The sequence below is a fragment of the Aspergillus affinis genome, assembly GCF_023601865.1.
Source record: "Aspergillus affinis strain CMG 70 chromosome Unknown NODE_143_length_86900_cov_88_302927, whole genome shotgun sequence".
NCBI lineage: Eukaryota > Fungi > Ascomycota > Eurotiomycetes > Eurotiales > Aspergillaceae > Aspergillus > Aspergillus affinis.
Window position 1 is genome coordinate 22710 of NW_026515924.1, and position 22862 is coordinate 45571.

At 51.9% G+C, this 22862-nt stretch overlaps 10 protein-coding genes across 10 annotated transcripts; 6 read left to right on the forward strand and 4 right to left on the reverse strand.

Annotated features, from left to right (window-relative positions):
• Positions 1–119: 119 nt before the first annotated feature.
• Positions 120–1339, forward strand: KD926_002099 (slipin family protein; the record flags this gene model as incomplete). Its single annotated transcript, XM_053093899.1, has 4 exons — positions 120–306; positions 364–481; positions 539–1031; positions 1085–1339. The coding sequence occupies 4 exons, from the start codon at positions 120–122 to the stop codon at positions 1337–1339; spliced, it is 1053 nt and encodes a 350-aa protein (XP_052951262.1).
• A 482-nt stretch (positions 1340–1821) lies between these two features.
• Positions 1822–2913, forward strand: KD926_002100 (uncharacterized protein; the record flags this gene model as incomplete). The annotated part of the gene is made up of 1 exon (XM_053093900.1): positions 1822–2913. The coding sequence occupies one exon, from the start codon at positions 1822–1824 to the stop codon at positions 2911–2913; it is 1092 nt and encodes a 363-aa protein (XP_052951263.1).
• An 857-nt stretch (positions 2914–3770) lies between these two features.
• Positions 3771–5663, forward strand: KD926_002101 (glycosyltransferase domain-containing protein; the record flags this gene model as incomplete). Its single annotated transcript, XM_053093901.1, has 2 exons — positions 3771–3956; positions 4029–5663. The coding sequence occupies 2 exons, from the start codon at positions 3771–3773 to the stop codon at positions 5661–5663; spliced, it is 1821 nt and encodes a 606-aa protein (XP_052951264.1).
• Positions 5664–6330: 667 nt separating this feature from the next.
• On the reverse strand, positions 6331–7404 carry KD926_002102 (uncharacterized protein; the record flags this gene model as incomplete). Its single annotated transcript, XM_053093902.1, has 3 exons — positions 6331–6963; positions 7048–7200; positions 7399–7404. 3 exons carry the CDS (start codon positions 7402–7404, stop codon positions 6331–6333), a joined length of 792 nt encoding a protein of 263 aa, XP_052951265.1.
• A 613-nt stretch (positions 7405–8017) lies between these two features.
• On the reverse strand, positions 8018–9959 carry nop58 (RNA-processing protein NOP58; the record flags this gene model as incomplete). The annotated part of the gene is made up of 3 exons (XM_053093903.1): positions 8018–9474; positions 9540–9700; positions 9835–9959. 3 exons carry the CDS (start codon positions 9957–9959, stop codon positions 8018–8020), a joined length of 1743 nt encoding a protein of 580 aa, XP_052951266.1.
• A 349-nt stretch (positions 9960–10308) lies between these two features.
• KD926_002104 (H(+)-transporting V0 sector ATPase subunit d) lies at positions 10309–11617 on the forward strand (the record flags this gene model as incomplete). Its single annotated transcript, XM_053093904.1, has 4 exons — positions 10309–10340; positions 10409–10497; positions 10573–11459; positions 11534–11617. 4 exons carry the CDS (start codon positions 10309–10311, stop codon positions 11615–11617), a joined length of 1092 nt encoding a protein of 363 aa, XP_052951267.1.
• Positions 11618–12810: 1193 nt separating this feature from the next.
• Positions 12811–15936, reverse strand: KD926_002105 (ribose phosphate diphosphokinase subunit PRS5; the record flags this gene model as incomplete). Its single annotated transcript, XM_053093905.1, has 4 exons — positions 12811–13248; positions 13298–14336; positions 15145–15283; positions 15351–15936. 4 exons carry the CDS (start codon positions 15934–15936, stop codon positions 12811–12813), a joined length of 2202 nt encoding a protein of 733 aa, XP_052951268.1.
• Positions 15937–16038: 102 nt separating this feature from the next.
• KD926_002106 (PIG-H family GPI synthesis protein) lies at positions 16039–16776 on the forward strand (the record flags this gene model as incomplete). Its single annotated transcript, XM_053093907.1, has 3 exons — positions 16039–16372; positions 16437–16639; positions 16699–16776. 3 exons carry the CDS (start codon positions 16039–16041, stop codon positions 16774–16776), a joined length of 615 nt encoding a protein of 204 aa, XP_052951269.1.
• A 92-nt stretch (positions 16777–16868) lies between these two features.
• Positions 16869–18935, reverse strand: KD926_002107 (pseudouridine synthase DEG1; the record flags this gene model as incomplete). Its single annotated transcript, XM_053093908.1, has 1 exon — positions 16869–18935. The coding sequence occupies one exon, from the start codon at positions 18933–18935 to the stop codon at positions 16869–16871; it is 2067 nt and encodes a 688-aa protein (XP_052951270.1).
• A 998-nt stretch (positions 18936–19933) lies between these two features.
• Positions 19934–22508, forward strand: KD926_002108 (uncharacterized protein; the record flags this gene model as incomplete). Its single annotated transcript, XM_053093909.1, has 6 exons — positions 19934–20138; positions 20201–21066; positions 21134–21244; positions 21308–21474; positions 21535–21685; positions 22254–22508. The coding sequence occupies 6 exons, from the start codon at positions 19934–19936 to the stop codon at positions 22506–22508; spliced, it is 1755 nt and encodes a 584-aa protein (XP_052951271.1).
• Between the last annotated feature and the right edge of the window lie 354 nt (positions 22509–22862).

Sequence of the window (22862 nt, forward strand, 5' to 3'; positions counted from 1 at the left end):
CGACCTGCAACGACGTTACGCTTTGCATTCCTGCCGTTGCCACCTTATTTTCTTTCTTCTCAGCTATCACTTGCGATCATCCGACAATAACACAACTATATCATCTTCGCGTTTCAAAAATGTCCGCCGAAGCACACGCCGACACCAACGGCAAGGCCCCCGCCCAGCCTTCCGGCTCTCACCACCATCAGACTGGATTAGTCCATGTTCAACCCGCGCGTCTGGGTGATTTGCAGCCCAAGTATGCGCAGAGACTGGAGCATAATGATGACAATCCCGATGCCCACGGCTGGTATGCTGGAATGAGTGAGTTGAACGCCTTTCTTCCTTAGTCAGATCTATCGCTAACAATTGACCGGGTAGTCCATTCGCTCGGTGAATGTATCGGATTTCTGGGTGCTATTCCCTGCTGCTTCTGCTGCCCTAACCCCTTCAAGCCCGTTGCTCAGGGCGAGGTCGGCCTGGTGTCGAAATTCGGACGGTTCGTACTTGTGCATATCCCTCTATTGAAAGGAACACTCCTCTAACGTTGGCATAGATTCGAGCGGGCTGTCGATCCAGGTCTGGTTAAGGTCAACCCCCTGAGTGAGCACCTGAACACCGTGGATGTCAAAATCCAGATCGTCGAAGTGCCCCGCCAGGTCTGCATGACCAAGGACAACGTCACCCTGAACTTGACCTCCGTCATCTACTACCAGATTATCTCCCCCCACAAGGCGGCGTTCGGTATCTCCAACGTGCGCCAGGCCTTGGTGGAGCGCACTCAAACAACTCTGCGCCATGTCATCGGTGCTAGAGTGCTGCAGGACGTGATTGAGCGCCGCGAGGAGATCGCCCAGTCGACAGCCGAGATCATCGAAGACGTGGCGGCTGGCTGGGGTGTCCAGGTCGAGTCCATGCTCATCAAGGACATCATCTTCAGCGACGACCTGCAGGATTCGCTGTCCATGGCTGCGCAGTCCAAGCGGATCGGTGAGAGTAAGGTTATTGCTGCGCGCGCCGAGGTTGAATCCGCCAAATTGATGCGACAGGTAAGACTGATTTCATGACGGAATTCGGATTGAAAGCTAACGTTCACCGCTAGGCTGCCGATATTCTCTCTTCCGCACCTGCCATGCAGATCCGGTACCTCGAGGCCATGCAATCCATGGCCAAGACCGCTAACAGCAAGGTCATTTTCCTGCCTGCTATGAACCAGACGGTGCAGCAACAGCTATCGGCTGCCGAAAGTGCCGGTGAAGGTCCCAGCCGTTACGGATCAGGGCCTGGTGCTGGATCGGGACAGGCAGACGATGGATTCCAGCGTGCCGTGAACGCACGAGTGGTCGAGGATATTTGAGCGCGATCGTCAGGAGATGCCAAGATGCGAAGAAGATATGCTAATGTTTCGTTAAGGACTCTGCTTCTATTTGACTGTATCAACGTTGCTTCGTTGATGTGGTCTGGTTTGTTTTTGTCTTTGGATTTCAGTGACGATACCCTCTTTTTTTCTTATTAATGCCTGGTCAGAATGTGCCAGTGGACTTTAATTTATTTATTATGAATTTCATCGAATCCCTCACAACCTCTGTAATCATTGTAAGGTTAATTAAAGGGGATATTAGGTAGACATTCATTTGATTTCTCCAGCGGGCGGTGAGTCTCGCGACGCCTCCGCCTCCGCCTCCGACGATTTGGCCCGAAGATCCGGAGAACAAACAACTCGCCCGTTGCTCATCTCCCTCTACTTACCCAATCACCCCATGTTATAAACATTCAATTCTGGGCGACGCTGCCCCCCTCAATGCCTCCAAGACTAAGTTCCTCAAGCCCTTCGATTCAATGGCTCCGTCGCACTCTCCCAGTCCCGCCCGCGTAGGCACCCGGACTACTACCACCACCACCAACTCTCGTCCCTCTCTCGAAACCAACTTCACCGACCCCTCCTTCGACCCTGCCGACTTCCTCAATGATACTCTACCCCCGTTGACGCTGGCGTCTTCGCAACCGCACGGCCCTCGACATCCCGGGGCCATCTCCCTCGCCGAATCATCCACCCAGGTCCAATCCATCCTGACGCAGATCAACGCGCAGAATGTGCGCCTCTCGAATAATCTGACCCAGTTCACGGACGAGATTCTTCGGAGCGGCGGTCGTCTCGCTTACGAGGTTGAGGTGCTGCGTGGAGAAACGATCGGCTTGTCGGATACGCTGACGGATGCTTTACGTGATGATATTGCCAAATTCGTTCCCGAATCGACGGAGAAGGATAGTGGTGCCCAGGATTCATCGGACGCAGTCGATGAAGAACAAGCGCGCGAAGAACCAGACCAACTATCACAACCAGAACCGGATTCTGGATTAGGAGCGGATGACGCCCCTGCCGTCGCAGACCCGGAGTACATTACGAAACTACGAACCCTGAACCAGGTGCGCGCGCGACTGGAAGAAGTCGTGCAGACGTTCGGCGACGCCATGGAGTGGTCGTTCCCGCCGTCGGAGACCTCCCTCACCTCCTCATTTATATCGGTGTCTGCGCCCGAGCCCGGATCCGAGAGCCACAGCCGGGAGGAGAAGGGCCAGGAGATCATGAAAAAGCTGCGGGCGGAGATCACGGAGCTCCTGGAAAGTAAGGGCGGCGGGGAGGAGGCCCTAGATGCGGCGACGCAGAGAGTGGATGCGCTGCGCGACCTGGCTACGGTGTGGAAGGGCACGGCGGAGGAGAAGGCGCGCACTCGGTTCGTGGATGGCTTGGCGAAGATGATTGAGGATCGTTGCCGAACGCTGGAGAACCAGGGCAGGATGGATCCTGGGCAGTCGCAACAAGCGAAAGCGAAGGCATCGGCGAGTCATCGGCGCCAGGAGAGCGAGGGACCTGGGGGTGGAATTTTCAAGAATTTACAGCGTCTACGGGAGGAGATTTACCTGGAGTAATGAGAAACATGTTATAGAATTCTTGCAGCGTACTGAGTATATAGTATGTACAGAGAAGAGTCATGTCCAGACAGTTCCAACAACAAATCAACTAATATGAAACACCCGCCGAAGCAGGCCAAGACTGGGGACGCAGAGACGTCGGTGGATGACGCGGCAGATCCAGGCCAGTTTCGCTGTGAACGCTGAAGGATTGCAGACAAGAGACTGGCAATATTGGAATTGATATTCTTGTCCAAAGCGCGCGCTAGAAATCAATCCACCTGGATTCCCGATCCAGGAGAGTCTTCGGGGGACCGTAGGGCAGAGAAGAACCCCTCTTAGTCCCTCGAGGTAAGTAGGAGGACTGACGGCGTAATCTCCTGCACCCAGCAAACCAAGATTAATCCCTCCCTGGAACTCTCCACCGTCGACGTAAATCATCTCCCAACTCGTCGCCTTGTGCAACGTACGCTGTTCAAGCGGCTTTTATCGCGTGTGGGATGTAACCTCCGCTTTTCCTGTGCTCTTCTCAGTCCTTTCGTCATCACTTTTTCCACCGACGCGCACCTACGCCCTCTTTCTCTCCTCCCCCAAGGCATGGCGTCTTCCTGCTGTCATTGAACCTCTGCGGCGCCTACACGCCCTCATTCCATGGACCAGCCCGCCATCGCAATTCCTTTCCGATCAATCGTTTCGCAGCAGGAATGTCCATCTACCGGAGGACGACTGTGCCACGTTAGCTGAATTGATCGATCAGCAAGTTCGACTTAATTTGAGATTCCCCTGGATTGTTTCTCCTCCCTTGCTGGGATACATACGCCTTGTTTCAACTTTAGAAGACCTCTGTCTTACCAAGCTTGGTCTTTGGACTCAGCATGGCCACGCTCGGCCGTCACAATGGCCCTTGGGCTGATCATTATCATTCCATACAGTCGTCCACGACGACGCTGTTCCAGCAGCTATTCAGTCGCCGCGCCATGAGAGCTCGTCCGACCCGGGCGCTCTTTCTCACCATTGCCACATTCTTCGTGCTGACGATATTCCTCCGATCGCCTTCCCCAGTGAGTCGCTCTGGTGTCATTGCTTCACCCATCTACATCGATATGAGATTGCTGACTGACGTGGTTCTCTAGCCACCTGTCAATTACTGGCTGAAATACCCATCCTACCATCCTTTCCCACACCACCCTGAGGATGCGGCAATAGTGCAAACCTCCCAGCCTACTCTGCAAAGAAATGACACCCTCCCGTCGAGTCTCCAGAAATCTAATCCCGCATTCCACCTCGTCATCCCCGCCACGAAAAAAACCCCCGCCCTCTGTCGCATGTTGACCTCCGCCATGATCCTCAATTATCCGCCCCCGACGTTGATCGGCTACGGGAAGAACCTGCCTCAAGGGTCGCACGATTACGAGGCCATGGTGGAACGGATTTCGGGCATCTACAAGTTCCTGGCATACACCCCGCACGTGCACGACAATGACTTCGTCTTGATCGTAGATGGAAATCATGACTTCTTCTTCCAGTTGCCGCCAGAAGTCATGATACATCGGTTCCAGGAGCTACTGCGAGAGAACAATGCGAAGCTGCAGAAGAAATACGGCCTGATCAACGTGGAACGGCCATCCCGGACGGGTAGTACAAGTGCGGCTGAAACGATGCAGAAGTACTCGCAACGAGTCCTCTTCAGTGCCAGCAAGGAATGTCTGGCCAGCCTGTCAGACGACGCGGGATGCGTCTCCGTGCCGCAATCTAGCCTGCCGCCGGACGTGTATGGCTGGAAAACCGACGTCCACTCGCAAGGTCATCTCAATCGGCCGCGGTGGATTAAACCCGGCGCTTCGATCGGCCAGGTGGCGGACCTGAAGCTGATTTACGCGGAGATGATGCGATTCGTTGAACAGCACCGTAATGTCAAAGGCGACTACGTGGCGCTGACCCAGATGTTCGGGCGGCAGGAATACGTGCGCGAGCTGGAACGACTCCGTACGTCAAGCGCTGTCAAAGAATGGCTCTACCACATGATTGGCATCTCGGAGGCCACCAATATCACCAAAGTGCGCCCTCGTCTGGAATCCGGACAACGGTACGAGTACGGCATCGGAGTCGACTATGAATCGCGGCTCTTTTTCAACGGCTTCAACTCGAAGAAGGACGTCGAATTCCTCCAATACTTCAATATCACCAAGACCTCCGCCGTGCAGATGCAGCATGGCGTTCCACGCGAGCACCGCCTCATGATCCCGTCCGACATCTCCCCCGAGAAGCTCAGAAACCCCTTCATCCAGCCCAAGTTCGCTAAGGACGAATGGGTCAACCCGCCATTGAACGGCACGCTCGACGCACTGCCCAATCCGCGCAATCACACCTGGCTCAACCTCACCCTGCTGACCAACGTGCACTCCGCCTCCGTCCCGGCGCTGTTGCACCTGGATGGCGACCCGCTGTTGAAAGACCCCTGGTGGGCGAAGATGTGGTTCCACAAGTGGGCACGCGCCCTCCTGCGCAAGTACATGCGCGCGCCGACGGGATTTGACGCCGCGCAGTCGGCCATGCTGGGCGGGCAGGACTGGTGGGATCTCCGTGGCGGCAAGGGCGGCATTTGGACCGACAAGGGCGAGTGGAAGGACTATGGCGAAGTGTGTACAGGCTACGAGAGAGATGTCTTTGACGATGATCTGGGGAAATGGGGTAAGGAGGGCAAAGACGACGAGGAGGAGCCTGTGTACAACCAATTCGGCAATCTGATCAAGGGAAAGGAGAACTAGCATCAACCCCAGCTCCCTACAACGTTGACCTCCGAGTCCCCTACACTTATACCCCTCCAGGAGACTACAATCTTCAGCCTCGAACTTCTACCACAATCATTTTCTGTTCTTTTCTTCTTGCTCATATTATCCGGGTTGATCGAAGCGGAAACAGCCCCCTGCCATCGATTGATGGCCTGCATTCTGGTATGGCGTTTTGGTGAAATTGTTAAATCTTCATCTAATTTGTTTATTTTTTCCTCCTTTTTTTTTCATTGGGTTGGATAGATCATCGCGCCGTGACATTGACCTGCCAGCGTCATGACCGACCAGCCTTGTACGATCAGATCAGTGTTCTTTCAGAAGGATTCACGAGATACCAAATTTTCTTTTTCTTTTCTCTCTTGTTTCTACGGGGTTAGGCTAGATTCGTTCAGCTTGTATAGATGATCCCAAATAGAGTGTTTGATAGGGGTTTTCAGGAAGTAGTTTACTGTCCAGCATATTGGAGTTCAAGTAGGGTGCTAAACCAAGGAACTACTCAAGATTGTGAGTAATCAAATTATCAATGCGTTCAATTATATCATGACCATAGTTAGTAAATCCACTTTATCATCGCATATCATACAAAGATAACAACCACCGTCACCCACCACCTCCCATTTCACATAGCTATGTAACTCAATGTTCAGTTCAATGCCCCCCCACCCAACGTCTCCCTAATAATCGCCAACACCGCCCTCACATCCTCATCACTCAACCGCTCATCCCGCTCCTCAATCACCGTGTCCAGAAGCGCCAACGGCCCGTAATCTTCCTCTGGCACTTCCTCCTCTCCTTCTGCTGCTCCTCCTTCCTCCGCTCCTTCCACGGCATCTACATCCATCTCCTCCCCTTCCCTTCCAGCTGCCGTACCATTGACCATCTCCGTCCCTTCCCCTCCCTCTTCTGCGCCTTGTTCAGCGCCCTCGGCGTCCCCTTCCCCTGTCCCTTCCCCCTCCTCCCCTCCTTCTTCAGGAGCATCAGCATTCGGACCCTGCACACCAACACCCAAATTCACAATCATAAGCACTTCTCCTTTCGTGAGCCCATACGGCTGTAACTGCGTAATTAGGTTCCGGAGGGCATCATCGATGGGCGTGTTTGCGTTTAGTCGCGCGGGGGGTATTTGCGTTGGTTGTATTTGGGATTCCGATGTGCTATGTGATTGTGTCTGTGTCTGTATGGTTGATGTCGTAGGTGCAGGCGCAGGTATGCCGGGTGGTGTATATCGTGGATAATGTAGTATGTGAGGGGAGAGACGGGCAATGTAATTATGGATCTATTTGTACTCGTCATTAGTATATGTATATGTATACCTACTGTAGAATTAGGCAGGGTATGATAAGTAGGTATATCAACCAACCTCTTTCACAACAGTATTATGATCCCTCAGATCCGGACTGGGGACCCAATTCCTCGAGTTCGGGGGCGGGTTGGGAGGTCGTCGCGGTGGATTTGCCGTGACATAGGCAAGGACTTCGATGTTCGTGAGGATGGCGGATTGGGGGTCGACGATCTATATTATTCATTCAGTCTTAGTATTTATCCTTTATCTTCTGGGTGTTGGAGTTGGATCTCGTTCGGGGTTCTTTCTGGGCTGATGGGATGGATGTGTTTGACGGGGTTGGTTTGGTTTGGTTGGATCTCCGGATGGGATTGGGAGTGTAATTGGAATTGAGTGTATGGTGATCATGTCAGACTGTGCCATACGTACCCTCATTTTGATTTATGTGAGGAGGATCTGAGATGATATTATTGTATGGATCTGGATGACTCCGAATCTGGCGAAAAAACGAAAAAAGAAATGAGGGGAAAATTGGGCGGATTTGATGGCAGAATTTACGGGCGGTGAGAGGATTAGGTTCTCCGCTTGCTGTTTTGAGCTTCACTTCCTTCTATAGCTTCACTGTACTGTATTCTGAAGACTTGTGGAAAGTGGCAGGGAGATAGCAAAGGCTCCTGTGTTGAAGGTTTGTGGAAGTGACAGGATAATAGCAAGGGCTACTACCGCTTACAGTTACAGATACAGAAGTGAATAGCAAGATTATTCCTAACTTCCTTGAATAACAACTCGAGCACCGCTGCGCCGTGGATAGACCTGCATTTCCATCCATATAAATGCCACCCAAGAAACATAGATCAAGTCTTCAAATCGGAAAAAACAGTATAAAAAATCACACAGAAAATGAAAGAAATGTTAGGCCCACAGATTGTGATATCATACAGGAACAAAGTGGAAGAAGCAACATGGCACCATCAGGTTTGTTTTAAAGGGGAACTTTTCTGCCGGACTCCTCATTTCTCGAAACACGAAGCAAGTAAAATCGTTCAGTTTAGTCCTTGCTCTTGCTCTTCTTCTTCTTCTTTTTCTCGGAGTCGGCCTCCTCAGTCTCGTCTGATCGCTTGCGCTTCTTCTCGTCGCCCTTGGACGACTTCTTGGCTTCCTTCTTGGCCTTCTTCAGGTCCTTCTTGCTAACCGAGCTGGGGTTGCCGGCGGCGTCGAACTCGATCTCACCGCGCTCGAGCTTTCGCTTGTACCGCTTCAGGCTGAGACCGGCCTTCTCGGCCAACGCCTCGAGTTCCGAGTCCTTGCTCTTCTTGGACTTCTTCTTGCTCGACTCCTCTTCCGAATCGTCAGACGAATCGTCATCCGAGTCGGCGTCGGCCATCTCCTGATCCTCAACCTCCTGGACGAGCTTCTTCTGCTTCTTGGCCGAAGAAGGCTCATCACCGGTCATAGCGTCGGCGTCGGCGTTGTATTTCCGGGTTTCGTTGATCTCGAACTTCTGGGCCTGAACTGGCGCACCGTTGGGGGCAATGGCGACACCGCGGGGCTTGAGGGGCTTGCCTTCCATGGCAGCCAGCTTGCGCTCGAGGTTGTACCGGGCTTCCGTGCCCAGAGCGCACTTGTCCTCTTCCGTGGCCTCCTCGTCCCATTCGGCGAGAGCATCCACACGCAGACCGAGCGAAGCCTTGGCGGCCAGAACACGAGCCATCTTACCCTTGTTCTTGCCAGTGGCCTGGCCGATAAGCGAAGCGTGGTAGATCAGACCGTACTTGGGGGTGTCGTGCTTGGTCTTGAGAGCACGGAACAGAGCCTTCTCGGCTCCCAGAATCTGGAGGGTACTGGCGGGGCTCTTCGAGAGGTTGGTCAAGCTACCGGCGTGGGCGATGAGACGAGCACCGACCAGATCGCCAACAAGGGCGGTCAGGTTGGGAGCAATGGCGTTCATACGCGAGGTCAGGTAGCCGGCCAGCTGCTGGCGGTACTCAGAGAAACCAACAACCTGCTCGGCCAGGGCCTGGATGTTCTCCAGATCCTCCTGGCTGATTTCGGTACCCATGGAACGGTCCGCGGCGGCCTTGACGACGCCCTCCAGCTCCTCGGGAAGAATCTCGGCCAGATCGGAGGCCACCCAGTTAGAGCGCATACCCATCTTCAGGACTAGCTTGGAGTAGGCCAGGTTGTCGTTCAGGATCTTGGCCAGTTCGGGGAAATGCCAGCCGTACCATTCCTTCACACGCATGGCGTAGTTGTTCAGCTCCTTGTCCAAATCATCCAGCAGACCGATGGCCTGCACAATCATGGTATCGATCTTGTCGGGCGAGAACTTGAGCTTGTGTCTAGCGAGGGAGTGAGACAGACCCAGAGACATGGTGGACATGTCCTGAGGCAGGAGGCCGGGGATTAATGTGGGCAGGTGTTCACGGATGGCACGGTAGACGTCGGCAGTCGAGGAGTCGGCCACCAATTGGAGGGACAGACCGGGAAGCTTGCCAATGGATTGACCTTTACAAAAATTCCTGTTAATCGCACATACTACCAACGATTATGCTAATTGAGGTAGCACATACCGAGCTTGGGGTCGGCGACGGCCAGAGAGGCCTTCTTCTCATCCTTGATCTCCTCGAGAAGAGAAGCAAGGCGAGGAGTCACCTTTCCCTCAACGAGGGAAGCGACTTCCTCCAGAGCGGCAGTGGCACTTTCGAACTTCTGGAAACTCTTTAATTTCAACCTGGGGAAGACGACATTAGTATATTCGTTTCCCTCGCGGGTAGAAAAAATTTTTGCTTCAAAGCGCCGGGGGAAACTGGACGCAAATTGACGCGACCATACCCCCAGCGAGAGCAACAAATAAATTTAACTTACAAGTTCGAAACACCCTCCGGCGTGGAAGCCTCCTCAGCCAAGTCATCTCTCTTCAACAACTTCTTGTCCTTGGCCTTCAGCAGGGCATAACCCGCGCTGGTTTCGGTAAGGATAAAGAGTGTCATGGTTGCGCGGCCTCGAGTCCCAGCTGAATGAGATATAGGCGAAATCACAGCTCGAAAAAGGCGGGGGGGGGAGAATGGGAAGGAGGAAGTAGTTCGGAGTTCTGCTGCTGCCGGGAATTTTTTACTCTCGACCCTAAAAAAAGTGAAAAAACCGATGCGAGTGGCTCGTGCCCTTCCCGTGTGGCTGGGGCGGTGTGCTGCGGCGGTGCGGCTTATGTAAGGCGACTCTCCTCCGGCGGAAGCGACAACTAAACGACGCCTGGAAGCTCCGCTGAGGTTCCCTCCAGATCAGATTAGACTGGAGCTACAGAGCTGACGCTGGTTGCTTGTTCCGATTTCCTTTTCGACCATGGAGGGTTTGTTCTTCAACGCACACAGCGGGTAAGTTTTCACTCCGGACTTGGCCCCTTTTACCGGACGTTTACTGACTGCAATTGCCCGCCCCGTAGCTATGTCGAGGGCATTGTCCGAGGATATCGGAATATCCTCCTCACCAGCCAGAATTATAACAATTTGACCCAATGCGAAACGATCGATGGTCCGTTACCTCTCTGATATTTGAATCCGCCATGATCTGTACCGCCCCGGTCAATGCTAACCTCACCTCTCGCAGATGTCAAGCTGCAACTCGCTCCCGCATACGGCGACTTCCTCGCCGCGCTCCCTCCCAACCCCTCCACCTCTGCCCTGGCCGGCAAGATGACCGATAAGCTGGTCGCGGAGTTCCGCTACCTTCTCACCCAGTCCACCGGCTCGACCGCCAAGTTCTTGGAATACATGACCTACGGGTACATGATCGACAACATCGCTCTCCTTATCACCGGCACTCTACACGAGCGCGACACCCGCGAGCTGCTGGAGCGATGCCACCCGCTCGGCTGGTTCGAGACGCTGCCGGTGCTGTGCGTGGCGACCAACATCGAGGAACTGTACAACTCCGTGCTGGTGGAGACTCCGCTGGCCGCGTACTTCAAGGGCAGCCTGAGCCACACGGATCTCGACGAGCTGAACATCGAGATCGTGCGCAACACCCTCTACAAGAACTACCTGGAGGATTTCCACTCGTTCGTCACCACACATCCCGATTTCAAGGGCACCCCGACGGAAGAGGTCATGTCGGAGGTTCTGCAGTTCGAGGCCGACCGCCGGGCCATCAACATCACGCTGAACTCGTTCGGCACGGAACTGTCGAAGCAGGAGCGGAGGAAACTCTACCCCGAGTTTGGCAAGCTCTACCCCGAAGGATCGTTGATGCTGTCCCGCGCTGAGGACCTGGAGGGCGTGACGCTGGCCGTGAGCATCGCGGCTGACTACAAGGCTTTCTTTGACGCAGTTGGTCTCACTCAGGGCGGTAGTGGCATGGGCGGCATGGGCGGCGCTTCAGACGGAAAGAGTTTGGAGGACCTCTTCTACCAGAAGGAAATGGAGCTGTCCAAGATTACCTTCACGCGTCAATTCACCCCGTCGGTGGTCTACGCATGGATGAGACTGAAGGAACAGGTTCGTCTTACACATCTCCCTCTTTGCCTTCGTTTTAAACACATCAGCTAACCACGAATACCCCTGCAAAACAGGAAATCCGAAACGTAACCTGGATCGCCGAATGTATCGCCCAAAACCAGAAAGAGAGAATTGGCAACTTCATCTCCGTGTTCTAAGCGTTCTGTTTCCCAACATCCAGCTAGCTCCCTCCTGTACCACCTCACTTTTCCCATCCTCTTCTTCATCTTCCCGTCCCGTCCCTGTGTCCCCTATTCTTCCTCCAATCCTGTGATGTCATATCTCCGGGGGTCATTCCAATTGCTTTTCCCGTTTTTTACTCCGGTTTCTCATGTGTCTAGTTGATCTGTCAAGTACCCAAGTTCTTCTCTGTAATGAGCGCATTTATCTAAATCGCCCGACATGGCATCTTATCATGTCGGTTTTGCTTGTTATCTCGTTCCGATTCTTCTTCGATTTCGTGCCGAAGGCGTTTTATTTGCTAGGTTTGAGAGTTCGTTCGGCTTTTGTGTGACATAGTATTGTTCCAACTTATAGAGCATTCTCATTTGGATGTAACCTACTTTCGTATGCATGGTAATTTTGTCACAGCTGAGTACAGCTTAGTTGCATGACCTAACTGTTCGTGAACCGGTCCAGTTCAAGGTAAGTTGTGAATCCTCTTGGTCCCGCCCCCGGCATTTGATGGCATAAGTGTTGTAGTCTTTACTGTGAAACTCCTAGAAAATAGTAAGTAAATAGACCGATTAATTTAAAGACGGTTAAATATCGATGCTGATAATCTATCCTTTTTCCTTGTGCTCCGTAAATCCCGGGATTCATACCTAGGAGGCCTGGGTCCGTGCCATAGCTAAAACATATAATGTAACATGATCATGAGGTGTAAGAATGAACTTGCAAAAAATTGTACAAAAAAATGGAAATAGAAAAACCTGGCTGGAAACGACCGTTATCATCAAAACCTAGAAAACCTAGAAAACCTAGAAAACCTAGAAACCAAAAAAAAAAAAAAAAAAGAAAAAGAAAAAGAACAAAGTAATTATCGGCCTAGCAGCCTATGTTTGTATCTTGATTTGACCTCTTGAAAACCCCAAAAATATATTCAACGCGGATATAAAAGGAATAACAAAATGGAATGATGACGTTGAATATGCTTAGGTATCAAGGCCTTTCATGCCTTTCAACATAATTCATAAACGAAAGAACTGAACAAAGCAAATAGAAAATCCTTAGGTGTACGGCTTAAATTCATCGCTGCTTTTCAAGATTCATTGATGTGGGAAATCTCTCCTAAGAAAGACTAAGAAACAAGTAAAAGGAATGTCTTTAGAACGACTGGTGATTATATCCGTTACTCATACTGGAAGAGCGTACTGATACTTTCACCATGGTGGACTCGGCGGATGGCCTTGAAGTTTTTATTAGCTAGTGATTCGATAGCGGGTAAATTAGGGAGGGACAGTACCTCTGCAAAGACATTGCCCACTTCCAAAACTTCCAGTTTGGGGCATCGTCGCAGGTGATCGGCCTGGTCGACACTGTTGGTCACGACCACCTTGTCGAGAGCGCTGGCGTTGATGCGGTCGATCGCGTCGCCGCTAAGAATTCCGTGCGTGACGAGGGCGTAAACTTGAGCAGCGCCCTCCTTCTTCAGGAGCTTGGCGGCTCTCGTGATCGTATTCGACGTGTCCGCAAGATCGTCGATCAGGATCGCCGTCCGATCCTTGACGTCTCCCACCAGCATCATCGTCGCGTTTTGACGTTCCGTAATCCGGGTCGGACGCCGTTCCTAGAAACAATTAGAACCGGTTTATAGAATGCGCTTTGGACACACGAACCTTATGGATGAGAGCAAACTCCATGCCCATGGAGTCAGCAATGGCCGTTGCGCGCTTGGCACCGCCAGCATCGGGACTGACAACCACAGCGTGCTTGAAGTTGGGGATGTTGCGCTGGATGTAGCTCTTCAGCAGAGGTCGCCCGTACAGGTTGTCAACGGGAATGTCGAAGAAACCCTGGTACTGAGGGTCGTGCAGGTCCATGGTGATGATGTGATCTGCACCCGCGCAGGTCAGCAAGTCAGCCACCAAGGTACCTGCTTGGGCCACCCATTGCTTGTAACCGGGCCGGGGCTGGAAGTTGTTGATCTTCTCGATGCTGTCGTCATGGACATTGCTTCCATTCGTGGTCGCTTCCGTCTTAAACGAATCGAGCGTATCGCTGCGGGGGAGGCCATTCGCCGGACGTCTTTTCACGGGGCTACCGTTGCTGGCCTCGTCGATCTGGGCCCTTGCGAGGCCCTTTTGCAGATTGTCAACGCCGTTGTGAAGCATGCTCCCACTCTCGGGGTTTCCGGGGTAAGGGGTCGACGGGGTGCTCTCGAAGGTATAACCAGGGGCGCCCGGTTTCGAGTTGACGTTTGATTTCACGAGAGGAGCACCAGATTTGTTGTAAGGGATATCGCTCTGACGGGAGTACGGAAACAGCGGGAGGACGGCCGTGACTCGTTTGGCGGAGGCGGTTTTGCAGGCAGAGACGGTGATCAACAATTCCAAGAGGTGGTCGTTGACCTTTCCACCGCCAGATTGAATGATATAGACATCCTTCCCACGAACGGATTCTTTGATTTCCACCCGGGTTTCACCCACGGAGAATTTCGACAATAGAACGTCGGCGGGCGGGACGCCGAGAGTGCCGCAGATGGTTTCAGTCAGTTGCGGGTGGGAGGTGCCCCCGATGACGACGATGTTGCGCACCATCTTATCACGATTCTCGGACAGCGAAGCGTTTGGGAAACCCAAGGGGTGGAGTAGTAAGGGAGAGGATGACTGGTTTTGAGGCGGGGAGAAAACAGGAAAATCCGATGAGGCGGCAGATCTGGAGTAGGCGGTAGGATCGGCAAATTAGATTAGCACGAGGGTTATGCACTATGCAGCACCAGGATGAAAGAAGCAAGCAAGTAAAGCAAGGTGAGACCAAAAAGAATGGAGAAACAATTCTGGCGGTGCGCAGGTTGACCAACTACCTCATGTCCGGGGGTTTATAAAGCGTGACGGGACGATTGGACGGCAAAGACATCGACCGGAAACTGGAGATTTGTTCGACGGTCGTGTGAGTCTCCGCCAGCAATTTAGTTGCGAGGGCAGAAAAAAAGAAAGAAAAAAAAAAAAAAAACCTCCCCGCCTGTGGATCCGCTGCTGTCGCCGGTGTCGCTGCCTCGGGTTCCGGCCCTTGTGGCCTCAGGCTGCAAATCGCCGCATCGGGATTAGCGTCTCCAAACGTTCATGCGCCCCGCAGAAAAACGACAGACCGGCACAAGACAGAAGAGTAATGAACAAACACAAGGAACGAAGGCGACCTCTCCCCGTTACGAATGTGTGCCAGTACGAGAAGGAGATGGAAATGCATGGTCTCCATTGGCCGGTAGGTACATGGAACCTTGTTTGAATCATAATGGAAGGGGAAAAAGATAGAAAGAAAAGAAAATCATGGCATTCCCTCTATGCTCCTGCTCCAGGTCCCAGTGATTGTCTTTGGTCCAAAAGACGTATCGTTATAAAGCAGCAAAAAGCCAGTAAAGTACAAAAGGAAATCATGAATCTCCGGTTCCGACCTCCCTGCATATACAGTTAGTATCCTATATTGATCTCGTAGAAGGAGAGGAAAGCAGAAGAGACGATCATACAAATCAAGCTGCGCTCCATTGGAAACGCTGTAATCGGCAAGCGTGAGAAAGTCTTTGAACGGTCTCTCGCCCTGGCGCTTTAACAGGATCTCATGGGTATCTCGTCCGATTCGGGCGGCAACCTGGGCTTTAAATAGCTCTGAAGTGGTGTTAGCAATGTAGCTATTCATACATAGTGCGGGGAGAGGAAGAAGGGAAAGACGAACTGATGGGATCCGACGCAAGACACGGAATAGCTGCTCGAGTTCCGAGACGATCGTTGACATAGACCGTGATCATGGGCTCAGAGCTTTGAGGGATCACCTTCTTCTTTTCTTTCTTTTCTTTCTTTTCCTTTTTGTCTTTCTTGTCGCGTCGTTCCTCCCGGTCTTCGCCTTCAGGTCGTCGCTCGCGATCCTCATCTCTGTATCGGTCATCCCTGCGTCTGTCGCCATATCGGTCCGAATCTCGGTCTCGTCGCGGCGATCGCGCCCGATCTTCTCTGTCCTTGTATCCGCGGGTTAATCGTCGGTCATCGGCCTCGGCTCGGTCGTCGCCATCGCGCCGCTTTTCTTTCCACCGAAACCCTCCAGCAGGTTTTCTGGGACGATCTCTGTCGTTGTCAGGTCTCCTCATGGGAGATCTGCTCCTCGAACGGTCGCCCATCATCAAGAAATGGTCGGGCAGCAAAAGGGGCGTCAAGTCGGATGATTGGTATGACAGTGCGCTGCAGCGAAGTGCGGCCTGAGCCACGTGATGCTGTATGGAAGCTGATCCAATCGGGACTAGTGCGGTCCAGACTCCGCCAAGCATCGACCGAGCTTCTCCTCAGTAGTCATTAATCGGTCACTCTTTTGCGATTTGGAAGAGCCTTCCCCTCATCGAGCAATCTTTCAGGACTCACACTGCAGGTAAATGCCGGGTCGTCTTATCCTCCGGCGTCCATCTCCGACCACCGTGTCGTTCACAGTCTCCAATGCCTCCCGACACACGAGCACCCCGGCCAAGCTTTTCTTCTACTTTCAAATCCTCTTGCGCGCCCTAATCTTCGTCTGCGTGGTGTTCTTCAACATCGCAAGACAGCGCAAGTTGTTTTTCTATCAAGATGGATCGTTTCTGCGCTGGACTGTCATCTGGTCAAGTCCGTTGGGATCGTATGTCTGTCGCATCGCGGACGAGTACAGTCCCGTGGCTGTTGCTTTGGTCAGTGCGATAGTGATTTATGGGGTCTTTAGGAAGGGGTACACGGGTATGTGGCAGCTGATAAGCGACTTGACCGGATCGTGAAATGCTGATTATAATTGGTGCTATAGAAGAGTCACTTCTGGTTATACGCGGCCTCGGGATCCAAACGTCCACCTCCTCCTTGACATACTTGTCTAAAGCTTCGACGAGGTTCATTCCTACCACCCAGATTCAGGACATCGTTATCCATGAGGCATTCAAAGGGTTTGAGGTCCGCTTTTACCTTGCGATAATCGTGGAGGGGGAGCCTGAAATGGTGGTGGTGTTTCCTGTGAGTGAACTCTTTCGATCTCAATTAATTAGGAGAGAGGCTGATAGACCTGGTTGTAGACACTCCTGCCGAAACGCGCTATACTGGAGGAGGTTTGGAGGGGTTCGCGACATTGTCTCTATGATTCCAAATCATAATCCTGGATCGATTTCCTTTATGGATTGGGGTAAATTCCTTCTATCTATAATGCGGAGTTCTATCAAGGTATGTATATACAACGATTTCCTTTTTATATCTCCATTCGCTCAGCCGCCTCTGTAGCCTTCTTTTCGAGCTTGCGCTGTTTCTCGACTCGGTATCTGGCATTCTGGACGTCGATCGGGTCGTTCCTTCTCAGTTGCATGATCGGGATATACTTGCCACCGATAGAAGTATCGTTCCCACCGATAAAGACCTTCTGGCCCCTGTTCCGTTTAAGTCCGCCCTCGTCGAACGCATCACCGTCAACAACGCGCTGATCTCCTTGGTTAATGCTCATGTTTAGAAGAGCCCCGGCCAAAATCTCGTCGATCTTGCGCTGTCTCCAGGTACTCCAAATTCCCTCCACAACGCCGCATAATCCAAATTTGCCATTGCCCTTTCCAGTGTTGGACTGGATCTGCCTAGGATCTCCAGCATACACCCAGTCCATGGCATCTAGACGACTGTTGCTGTTGAGATCAGGGAAAACGCAGTCCCAGAGTACTAAGGGAGCATCGGATGCCATTGTATACGATGGCTTGCGTGGGTTTTTGGTTATGTCCAGTAACTCGGACACTATCGAAGGGGACTCAAATCCTTGTCCCACGAGGAAAAGAATGCTCACCATGAGTCGAACCTGGTGCCACAAGAAGGCAGATCCTTGAAGGTGGAACACATAGACCGGAGCGGTATATGGCGAAACATTCTCAGGTGCCGGCGGGCCTACCTTAACAGCTGGTTTCCCATCAGGCGAAAGTCCAGCTCGACCTAGACTACCCAGCGGGATACTGCTGGGGTCTATCAACTCAATATCGGAATGGAAGATCCTTCGTTCAAAAGTGTCGAGCTGCTTGCTGGTATCCAGCTTGCAGAAGTTCCGGAAGTCGTGCACACCCTCGAACAACTTGGCGGCATTGCGCATTGCCTCGATATCCAGATACCCTTCTCTGTACTTGGGGTTGGGGTTGCCCTCGCGTCCTGCAAGTCCCTCACCTCCCGGCGTCGGAAAGAATGCCGGCTGAGTAAAGAAATACTTGTAGTGGCGTTCCCGGCACGAGAACCGAGCGTCGAAGCCTTCAGGCGGATGGGGACACCACGCCAGGACCCGGATATCCTCCGGTAGCACCGAGTTCAGGATCGTGATATATGGCAGCTCATCCGCAATATCATCCCACCCGTCATCTTCCTCCACCTGGTTGTCATTCCCTTCCTTCATCGTAGTATCCGTATCCGCCGTAGCAGCTTCCGAACTCGTCTCAGGAACCTTCTTCTTTGGCCGCGAACTCCGCACCCGAATGCCAATCACCTGCCCAAACGCACTGACTCCACGATCCGTCCTCCCCGCCTTCGAATACTGACATCCTTCCCAATTCAGCTCGTACGGCTTCGTCACCCTGGGCTGGCGCGGGTCCCCAAATTGCGCATCCGACGGCGTGATTCCCGTCGGCAGAATCAGTCGCGTGCGCCGCAATGCCTTCCATAGCTCCTCCTCGATCGTCGGCAGCGGCGTCACGTTCCCCGTGGTATGTTCCAGTCCGTTATAGCGCTGTCCCAGGTACGCGAACTTCAGCGCGATGAACCGCGTGTGATATTTCGCAGGGTCCAGCTCGCGCGACTGTTTCGAGGGTTTCTTCGCTTTGTTGAATCCGGTCCGCTTCTTCTCGGTAGTGTTGCAATCTTCGCCAGGGCAGGGAGGGTTCTTCTTCGCCTTCTTATGGGGGGAGGGATTCGGCGATGGTATTTCTTGCGCTGTAGCGGGGTTCGTGGTGGGCGCAGATGAAGGAGCAGGAGGAGCAGCACCGGACGCAAACTCCGCAGTCCGCGACTGTAACTGTTTCTCTAGCTCCGAGATTCGCGATATCAGATCCGGGGCACTCCAGGTCGAGTAATCCGGTTGGAAACCTTGCGGCGGAGCAGAAACATCGCCCTGGCCCTGCGGAGGCAATTGCGCAGCAGCGCCCTCAGTTCCAGACATGGTATTGGTTGGCGAAGATTCCACGACACTGGCGAATCGATGCGGAAGGGAACGAGATTGAAAAGGTCGTGAGGTGGTCGATTTGGCGATGTGTGGTTGGCTGGTAATCAGTTGGGATCGCCTGAGTTGGAATTTCCACATCCCCCTATGGCACAGTGGGTGGATGGTGGTGGTTTTATTTTTTTTGCGACCTGAACGGTGGAAAACTAAAACGCATTCGCAGGGCCAATAATTTGGTGGGCGGGTCCGGATTGCCTTCTTTGGTCGAGACATCTCGCCGCTTTAGAAATCGACCAGAGAGTTGGCACGTGATTTGATATGACAACGACCGTTGGGCTGATGAGACACGCACCAACTTGACTCACCAAATACTACGATTGCATGGATTCCGTGGGACGTTCCCAACTTCACCAACCTTTGGCTACATGGGTAGCACGTTCCATGCTCTCATGAAGATCAATACACGAGGCGACCCTTTGAGTACCTGATCTTACGACTGCCTAACATTTTGTTGCCTCGAGTCGCCCGTGGTTGTTGAGATCATGATGCCGTTAACCTGAGTATATCATATATGGTAGCGTCTTGTACTGCCAGGATGTACTACCAGCGATGTCTTCTGGTTGTTCTATCACGATAGTTTTTCGAAGAGAACCAAGCAGGTACTACTCATGGAGGTCCACATTTCGTAGACGGGCCCCCCAATCATGCCCCAATGGCACGTTGAATGCCAGTCAGAGCATGTCCATACATTTCACTCGTATCCTCTTAGCCACTAACAAGATCAATGGGCTTGAAAAGGAAAAACTAGCGTTGTAGCCAGTGGAACGCATACCAATATCCCAAGGCTAAACTATACAAGGAAGGGCTACACTATCAACCACCATTTGGCGCATTTCCAGTCCCTTCCTAATCACCTATGACCGAAAACACTCCAAGTTTTCAGGTGAGCAAAAATCATGTTGCGAGGTTCAAGGGGCGACGGGGGCAATTTATGTGACGATGACGTAGCCATCAAACCGACGTTGCATGAGCTCGACATGGTCGCCCCCGTCTCCATATTTATCTTTGCGCGCCAGCTTTAATCTTCAGTATGAATACGATGGCCAGGTAGTACTAGATGTAAAACTGACAATCAAGCAATGAGTGTTCATTACGGCGAGCTAGCACTACTCGTGCTCGGGCTCTACCTAATCTTACAGAGTATATATCGTCTTATTTCCCACCCTCTCCGACACATCCCGGGCCCAAAGCTAGCTGCTATATCCTATTTCTATGAGTTTTACTACAACTGCGTTTGCGGAGGGAAGTTCCTGTTTGAAATCGAGCGCATGCACCAAGTATACGGTATGTTTCTCGCAGCCAAGACTGCATGCATACCTGGCGATTCCAATTGACCCTCATCGCAGGCCCTATTGTCCGCATAAATCCACAAGAAATCCACATCAGTGACCCCAGCTTTTACCACGAAATCTATGCATCGAGTGCTCATCATCGTGACAAACATGCCGGCACCGTCGCAGGTCTCGGGGTACCCGCTTCCCTGGTCGCTACTATCACGCACGATCACCACCGCTTACGACGCAGTTTGCTAGGGAGTTACTTTTCCCGCGGCTCAGTCCTGAAGGATATGGTACCGCTGGTGGACGAGCGCATCCAGAAACTAATGAATCGACTACGCGAGGCATGTAATGATCAGGGGAAGGTCGTGTGTTTAGACGATGCGTACGCGGGCATGGCGTCCGATATCATCGCTCAGTATCTGTATGGGCGATGCTGGAACTGTCTCGAGCTCGAGAACTTCGGGAATCATATTCGAGGTGCGATTCTGCGCCTGTTGAGCTTCGTCCATTTTACGCAGTATGCGCCGTGGCTTGTTAAATGGCTGCGAATGCTCCCGCTGGATACGTTGCGTCGCGTGCAGCCGGGCATGGCGGCTATTTTCGATATCACGGAAATGGCAGATGTATGGAACGGAGAGCTTAAAAAGGAGGAAGCTCGAAAGACAGAAGATGTTAAAGAACTGCCAATCTTCCATAGGCTGGCGAATCCGAATATTCCTGCCGCGGAACGCACTCCGCAACGGCTCCAGGACGAGGGGATACTTCTTCTCCTAGCAGGGACGGACACTACGGCGATTGCACTAACCACTGCGACTTTTTATGTCTTCGAGAATGAACAGGTTTTGCAACGCTTACGAGCGGAGGTGCAGGATGCGATTCCGACGCCCACGAGTCCGGCGAGTGTTCCTCAACTGGAGAAATTGCCTTTTCTGGTGAATCTTTGCGTTCTTCGGTTGAACCCTGGTTGTAATCTTCCCGAGAAATACTGAGAAGGAACAGACGGCCGTTATCTACGAAAGCCTTAGGCTCTCCTATGGTCCTGTCATGCGGTTACCACGAGTAGCACCTACGGAGACTTTGCGGTATGAGGACTATACCATTCCCCCTGGGGTATGTCTTCAACGGTTTCAACCAAATTGTTATTTGCACTCTGATTAATCCACATTTGCCTAGACCCCCATGAGTTCAATTTCCTATTTCATCCACCGCGACCCAATCCTCTTCCCTGAACCGAGCACTTTCAATCCAGAGCGCTGGCTCCAAGACCACGAACAAACTGACCACTTGAAACGGTACATCGTCAACTTCTCCAAGGGCAGTCGAGTTTGTGTGGGAATGAGGTATGTTTGCCATCTGCATGTCCATATAACACGGCTGACGTTAATCTGAAATGATTCTAGTCTCGCTTATGCCGAAATGTACCTCACAATCGCACGTCTAGTACGATGCTTTGATATTGAATTGCATGATACAACGATTGAGGATTTAAAGATTGTCTCAGAGAAGCTGTTGCCTGTGACAAGGCGTGGGCCAACGAGGGTTTATGCAAAGGTAACGAAGATACTAGAATAGACAATTCTGCCGGTCACATAGCATCCTAGATATACTGAATAAGATATTTCAAGAAAGAAATTAAGTATTAACATATCAACATAGAAAGGTCTACCACATAGCAAGTTGTACTACTCCTCATAGCTCTATATGATGGAAAAGTATTTTGACAAAGGCTTATTAATAGATACAATATTTGGTTAGTTATAGAAGCTAGCGTCGTCAGGGCCTTGTCTCTACCACCCAGTACCTTATTCATTAGTCCACGTGGCTCCCCTCACTGTCTCGCGAACCCCTCAAAGCAGTCGCGATGAACGTCACAAATCTAGACTTGGTCTTTCTTCCTAGCTGCAACAAAGATAAATCTACAGTGACGACCTTGTATTACTCCTAATACTCCTTATACCGTCTGGAACGTGTTTAGCATCACCAGCTCGACCCGCCTGCATGCGGTCCAAACATCGAAGTCCTGAACAGGACAGGGACTAGCCCAGCCTCAATTTATCGAAGTAGCTGAACAGCAAGGCCTATTCAAAAAGGGGGGCACGCTAAATTGAGGAGGGATTAGATGGAGAATCAACGCCGACCACATCATCGAAGTGAATTCGAGATTGCTGTGATCTGCGCCTTGCAGGCAGAATCCGATGCCGTCGAGGCCGCGTTCGATACGAAATGGGAATACACCTTTGGAAAAGCAGCGGCAGACCCGAACACCTACTCGATGGGCAGAATCGGCCGACACAATGTCGTGTTAGTGTTTCTGCCGAGCATGGGAAAGGCATGTGCAGCGAGCGCAACCGCCAGACAGTCATTTCAACTGTAGGCGTGACGTCGACCCATAGATCAGGGTCCCGGATAAGGATTCCATACCAATTAGTTGCAGGTCTAATGCAAAATCTACATTGTACTGCAGTAGATTTCAATCGATTACTTCTATATGAAATCTGGTGTTTCTTAGTGGCCGCCTTCTAAGTTAGAGTTCAAGCCATGTGAGACACGAATCACTGAATACTTTTGTGCTAGGTATTCGTTCCGGAGCTGGCCGCTGAGCCCTATCGGATGCGGAAAGCATAAGCATCTCAATTCAACCTCATGCAAAAAAAAAAAAAAAAAAAAAAAAAAAAAAAGGGGGATTGGTCTATATAAAATCGGTCTATAATCTATACGCATTCTATCA